Source organism: Electrophorus electricus, chromosome 3 (genome assembly GCF_013358815.1).
Source record: "Electrophorus electricus isolate fEleEle1 chromosome 3, fEleEle1.pri, whole genome shotgun sequence".
Taxonomy (NCBI): domain Eukaryota; kingdom Metazoa; phylum Chordata; class Actinopteri; order Gymnotiformes; family Gymnotidae; genus Electrophorus; species Electrophorus electricus.
In genome coordinates this window covers 13,840,142-13,847,624 of record NC_049537.1, presented here as the reverse complement: position 1 = coordinate 13,847,624, position 7,483 = coordinate 13,840,142, and the positions used below count along the sequence as shown (strand labels likewise).

The following is a 7,483-nucleotide window of genomic DNA, read 5'->3' as shown; positions in this document are numbered from 1 at the left end:
GAGGTGTGGTGTCAAATCTACCTATAAGTGTACCTTTGAAAGCTGTGAAAGTTGACAGTGTCTGTTCCTTATAAAATGGCCAGTGAGTATAGCCTCTACAAATCTTTACATATACAAATATGTTCTTACAACATGTTATCTAGATGTTTTCAAAAGAGTAATTGGAAATACATATGCAAGTATTACCTATAACTATAGGTATGCTTACTTGTTTCTTATACAGTGAGCTTTTAACATTGCTATGTTTAAAGAAAGAACCTTTAAACCAATTGCAGAGTACATATTTTATCATACAGTGCAGTCTATAATTATTATATGCTGAAAGGGTCGGCTCTCGTTCTTTCAAGTCTCATCAAAAATAGCCACTTTACAAATAATTACAGACTTAAATAATAAAAACTCACTATACAGAAATCAAGAAAGTAAAATCTTACAAGAATTTATAGGTAATACTACCATGAATCATAAACCAATATACAGCATATTGTATTTCCAATTACTTTATTAATTTATTATGCTCCATGTAGGTGAAATATGACCCTGAAAATTATGAATAAATGCAGAGTATTTTAAAAAGCCAGAATGCTGAAATGGCTACAACTCCATTACAAATGACAAATTCCACTGCTGTTCTATAATTGGGAAATATAGATTTTTCCAATTAGACTCAGTGCTCTTTCAAATAATACATTAATAAAATTATTTCATTGATAAGGGTGAAACCATTAATATTTCTAAGTGTCTGTTCATAAATATGTTTGAGCATTTTGACTGTTTTAAGGATATTCACAATGAGAATCTCTAGGCCTTAAAAATACAAAGAAGATGAGGAGAAACTATGGGTTTGGTGTGCTAGTTTGTCACAGTTGGAAAGGAGAGTGTAATTCTCCCAGCATTACAACAATAATTCACTTTCCACCACTTGGCATGCACTGTGGCTTGCAAATTGTATGCAAGTTGATCATACTTTTTGCATCTGCATGTGTTTCCTCATTGATTTCATGGTTCTTTTTATGCTTCAGTATAAGTGTGCCATTTGTAAGAATAATAGCTGGAATAAATAAGACAAATCTTATCACACTGCCTTTTGCACCAATTCCATCAAGGAACTAATTTCTACGTCAATATTAATACAAAAACCCACAGCACCTTGAGCTATACTTCACTACTTTGTAACATGACTCTACTTGTTGCCTAGAGCACACCATGCATTCAGTCATACCCCAGGGATGCCAGCAGCGCACCAACAGCAAAAATGAATTTGATTATAGGCATACTGGGCTTGGTGATGATGTGAGCAGCAGCTAATAGGAGTAAATGGAAAACTGCTCTAATCACCGGGTGCAATTAAACGAGACATCACCAGTATCCTAACTGACAGTGTTGTCTACACTGCAGTAGAAAGAGCAGGGACATTTCTATTTATATTTACTATTTACTTGGAGCATTTTCTGTTTACATGTCTTTTTTCCTGACATATCTACCTACCTATCCACCCACCAACTGCAGTAAACACTAACAGTTTCAGGACACTGAGAAATGTCTAATAGGGATAAGCACAAATTGCAAGGTTTTAACTTTCACAGTTACAATTGCCTAGTTTAAACCAAGAGACCCTAAGCTATACAGGCTAACAAGCAGCCCTCTGTACCTAAGGGCTATGGAATAATTTATAAGGGAAGTTATAGTTTGTAGTATGTTTTAGACATATACATCTAAAGTGTCACAAGGTTATGGCTCAGGACAATGTGTATGTATGTTTGTCTGTACTAATAAACAAATGTTTGCTTCCATATTTGATTTATTATAACATAGCAGTATGTTATCCTTCAGATATTTAAGTATTGTTAAGTATCAAAAACTGCGGCATACAGGTAGCAAAACTAATTCCCATACCAAACCAAAAACAGTGTGATGGTAGTATTGCAATTTATGTTGTGCTAGTTGTAGTGAAAATAGCTATCTCTGGACAAACAAAACCATTGCAATGATGTATAGAGAAGTATTGCTTTATTGACATTAACCAGCAAGGTTCAACTGATAAAGTCAGCAGATATAATTCTTATGTACCTTTACAAAATGCAAAACTAGTGCAAGAGCACAGATGGCTGTGTTTGTACATGTCAAGACTCCCTGTCCCATCTTCCATGAACATTTTAAGTTGTGAGTTTAAGAGTAGACATTCTGAATAATAGATGAGATGGTCAGAACAGTGTAATCTTATGTCAGCTATATTTGCCCACAACTTGAAACTCAGAGTTGTCTTTTTTCAGTACAACAATAAAAATAGCTTTATGCGAACTGAACAAGCAGATTCTGATATAATGAAAGTGCAAAATTATAATATTTGCAAAAAAATTTAAAAATTTAAAAATACAGAAAAGATGTTACAAAAAACACAAAATAATCACCTGATTAGAGTAGATCCAATTGGGGAAGAGAAGCATGTCTCAAATACCTGCCAGTGTTCTAACAAATAAAATGTCATGATGAGTCATAATGAGACAGGTTTTACTGCCTTCTGTGGCCTTAAACACTGTATATGCAAACAGTTGCCATATTCTCACTTTCATGTAAAATTTCAAGTTATCATTGAATCAAGGTATCATAATGGTGCTAATAGATTTGGTTCTGTGCCCAGGTATTTTATTATACTGCACTTTTAAAAAATGTTTAACCTTTCAAACTCCCTGATTCTCTAATGAACACTCTATGGCATATTATTTAGTAACAACTGTGAATTATTTGGTAATGTCATTGAAATTAATACAAAAGGTATGTAGGTTAAAGAGCAATGAGATTCTGAACTGGCTAGCAGGTCCTATGATTTTAATAGTTTGTTAACAGGAGTTAAAAGGTTATAGTGGTTTGTTTCTACCACCATAATCATTTTTTTTGTGAAATTTAATTGCATACTGTCACACTATAACTGACTGTTATAAATATCCTTGTAGCTTCGACTATTGTATGACAAAGGTGTGCTTGCAACTGTGCAACTATACAAATCCTCAGCTGGCAGGTTTATATGAACAGATATTTTTTTCAAACACAGTAAATATGCAAAAGAACAAAATAACCATTATAAATTCTCTCTGCAGTGGCAGAACAGAGTGACTGGTGCAACAGATCTCAAGGGGCCCCACACTGTGTGTGAAATAACCAATAGGCCTGTAATGAGAGAAGCTAATCGTGCACAGATAGCCCACACACTCCTTTCTCCTGAGTCCACATTAACATTCCCCAGATGTTTTATGTGCTGGCTCACCTCCATGTGGCCCTGTGCCAGAAAATCAATTAAGTAGCCCATTGCTAAGGAACTGTCAAAGCAAGCAGCTAAAGTAATTTTTATTGGCCAAATTATGGCCAAGCCCTACAAATTTTGAAAACAGTGGTTAATATATTTTTAATTTTGTGTCTTTTTTGTTTGTTTGTTTGTTTGTTTTGTTTTTTGATTATTTGTTTCTATTGATAATCCTGGCACTTGGGAGAGTGTACTGTTCCTGTCCAAAATCATATCCTTTAAGTTATCTTCTTGGCTTTGTATCCTTGAGATACAGTATCTGTCATTTGGAATTTCAAGAGGAACGAACATAGAATTGGTAATAAAAATGCAAAACATTGCTTAGATTTGAAAGACATTTTACATGAAAAGTACAATAGTATTTTAGAAAATAATGATCCTGAATGATGTTATCAGTGTTGTTGGGAAAAAAAAGATCTTGAATGAATAATAGTCTATATGTCTGTAATTGATCCTGAATGAAAGAGTCTGTGTGTCTCATTGATTCTGAATGAATGATAGTCTGTTTTTTGTAATCGATCCTGATTGAAAAATAGTGTATGAGTCTGTAACTCTACTTTTTAAAACAAGAATGCCCTGCAGAATTGTACATAAATAACGAGGTTCTGTTTCAGATGTAATAGACCTGGGTAATAGACCTATTGAAAGCAGAAATTACAAAAGGAAATTAAGATTGTGAGATTATACATTCATTCTGTGAAGATGAATTTGCTGATAAAAATGATAAACATTACATAGCCCATATGGTACTCATTTCTGAATCAGAAGGACATTGCAGATCTTGTTTTGTAGTCCAGTAATACATGATTACTATTCAAAGGTCATTAAATTAAGACACAGTAATAGGAAGTCAATCCATTAATCATGGTTGGTAAAACCAATTCAGAAAAGAGGCTTAAATGAACATATTTTGCAGTATTGTAAAGTTGTCAAGGTGCTAGCCACCGTAAGTTACTTGAAACAATCATCACACTGTGTTTACATAAAGGCAAAGTTGACTGTGCCCTTTATGATTTGCAATTCTGATCAAAGCAAGTAAACCAGAAAAGGGAACCATGGTGGGACATCCCTTGCTGTGTAACATGGAAATAAATGTGGTATTGTGGTCAGGTTGATTTCGCAGTGCTGGTTGTGGTGCTGTTAGCATTATCCTCTGCTTTCTGGCCCCCCTGGACCCTCAGCTGTTTTGCCTGACCGAGGCAAAGCTTCCTCCAGGCCTTCCTGAATGGCTCTTTTATTCTTGGTGCTTTGAAAGCATACACAATAGGGTTCACTGCTGAATTTAAGTGTGAGAGGAGGATGCCGACATAGAAAGCATTGTGGGAAACACAGTGGCTATAAAAATTAAGGATATTCATGATGTGTAGAGGCAGCCAACAGACTGCAAACAGAGTCAGAATCAGGGCCAGCAAACGGGCCAGCTTCTGCTCTTTAATGTAATATGCACGGGAATTGACAGTCCAGCCAGAGCCTCTCTTCAGTTGCTGAGATATTGTGCAGAAGATGTAGCAATAAAGGACAGTCATGATAATCATCGCAGGAAAAAGGCAGCTGAGGAAGCAGAAATTAACCATATAAGACATGGGTATGACAGTCAAGAAATGGCACTTGATGGTGGTGTTGAAATGTGCTGCAGAGTCACGGTTGCTCCATCCAAACATGGGAATAAACCCCAGCAGAGTAGCGGTTACCCAGCATATGGCCACTGCTGTCCATGAATGTATCACTTTGACTTTCCTTTTGTACCTTAAAAGCAGATTTTAAAAACAATAGCATCCTTAAATTTCCACTAGGTGTATTCAAAGTGTTCTGTTTCCGAGAGTCATAAAAGGGTTTCCGAGAGTCATAGAATGATGCAAGATATACAAGTTCTACCATTTTCACCCTTATTAGACTGTCATTGTCTTAGAACAGGAACTAAGCAGCATATTGCCCATAGAGATGCATGACTGTAGGCGCATAACTCTCTTTTTATAGAATGGAGTTTAAAAATGACTCACTATAGCTAGGAACACTTGAAACAACAGATCAGAAATCATTTCATGCCTTATTTGATTTAAGGATCCTATTTTCTCAAAAAATGCTGACCAGTTTCCTTAGAGGATATAAAGCAGTAATAAAAACATCATGCACTTTTAGATCTAAGCATTATGTAAAAATAGTATATTACACTAAAATCATGCATACACATTAGGCAGTTGTGAGTAATGGAGTAGTTGTTGCTTATATATATTTGTGAAGATTTAATGACATCCTAAAGTGAGAAGGTGTGATACTAGAGAAAAAAACCTTGCACAGCAAAAAAAAAAAAGAGAAGTATTTATATATTCTGCTGCAAACTTCTTCAATTGCAAGTTTGCATGCAGCCTGGAGATGTCTGGATGCTTTATCCAGAAATAAAAAGATGGCTTACCTTAACCGTAAAAGTGATTTTGAAAAGTCAACATTAGGAAAACTTGTTGCCATCATTTAAATGCATTAACTTGGTACCCAATAAAATTCATGACGCTCAAGCTGACATACGGTATGCTTCATTCAAGGGAAGGACAGAACTCTCAGATAAACTAAGTATTTTTTAAACACTTGCATCTTGTACTGTGATATACTCTTCTTATATTCTTTGTACTGTTCTGTTGTTCTGTGGGTAATTTTGTTTGGCAATGTAAAATGTTTTTGCAGTGTGGTTATGATCATTTCCATGAGGCTTGAAAACAAGTGGATAATGTTCTGTGCATTTGCCTTATGTGTGTCCTTCTTGAGTACACAGTATAAAGTTTTAGTTTAATTCATTTTTACTTATAACCAAATATGTGTGTGTGTGTGTGTGTGTGTGTATATATATATATATATATATATATATATATATATATATATACACACACACACACACACACAACACACACACACACACACACACACACATATATATGTGTAAACACAGCTACAGATATGTAAATTAACTGATGCTACTTTAACTTCAATAAGTCTGGGCTAACATTAAGCATGTTGTGCATGTGAAGAGATTCTTACTGCAGAGGTATGGAAACACGTAGGTAGCGGTCTATGGCAATGGTCAGCAAGGAGAGGACTGAGGCCTGGGTCAGTACGATGACCACACAGCTGATGAAAAGGCAACCATCAAACGACGTCTCAGCGCGTCCATTCACCAATATAGCCAGGGGTATGGCCATGGCCCCTACCAGGATGTCTGCCACTGCCAGGGACAAGATGAGGCAGTAGGTAGCATGCTTAAGTGCTCCGCACATCCACACGGCCCAGATCACCAACATGTTGCCCACGCAGCATGCCACAGCGATCAAAGTTTCCAGTGCTGTGTATATCACCTCTCCATAATCGGCCATGATGATGAAAGGAGGATGAAAAGAGGTTGAAAATAATCTTCAGAGGGACTAGCTTGCTGGAGCTCCTGTGGTTAATGTAGGAAGACATCTGAGAGTGAAACTTACTTGCTCATTCGCACACGGAAGCAGTAGATTTCCTCTACCTGCCACAGACAACATGTGTGGTTTCATGTGTCAGTAGCCATGGTGAAGGGGAATTTTGGAAAAAAAATCTTTATGCATTTTGTGCATAAAGAACATATTTTTGTGTATTTGTATGAAGTGATTCAGCATTTACTGCATTCAGTTATTGTAACTTATAATGATCAATTACCTATTTTATTTTTACATGTCCATGGTTTTCAATGCAATTTTAATTTATTAAAAATATGTTTCTTATTCTTTTTTAATTAATGATTTTAAAATCTGCATCAAATGATGAACAGGTTTTGTGACTTATCATGTTTAGGCTTTCAAAGCAAAATCCAAGAATGCTTTGATATGCCATAGTAGGTTTATGATTTTTTTGTCAATCGAGGTCAAATTGCTTAATTTGGAGCAGCAAAAAATTGAATGGGTGCTGCTTTATGTGTATGACCACTATTACACATAAAAACATCATTATCAGCTTCATAAGTACCCTCTTTGGTAGTGCCTAATCTTATCATATCTTTAAAGCCACTTTTTAAAATTTCCTATGGGTAAAAGTGCAACCCTCCAGTGCCTCTCAACCCAGCTTTGTATCATGAGGACTGGGTGATCCTAAAAATTTAGTTTAGGCCCGCCTCGACTGAGTAAAGTGCTTGAGATGGACTAGAACACAGGAGATCAGCAAAACAAG

General features: G+C 35.8%; 1 protein-coding gene across 1 annotated transcript; it reads right to left on the bottom strand.

Moving 5' to 3' along the window:
* Positions 1-2,048: 2,048 nt before the first annotated feature.
* On the bottom strand, positions 2,049-6,716 carry LOC113571655 (adenosine receptor A1). Its single transcript, XM_027000725.2, has 2 exons — positions 6,332-6,716; positions 2,049-5,047 (listed from the first exon to the last, which is right to left on the bottom strand). The coding sequence occupies exons 1-2, from the start codon at positions 6,661-6,663 to the stop codon at positions 4,408-4,410; spliced, it is 972 nt and encodes a 323-aa protein (XP_026856526.2). The 5' UTR covers positions 6,664-6,716; the 3' UTR covers positions 2,049-4,407.
* Positions 6,717-7,483: the final 767 nt, after the last annotated feature.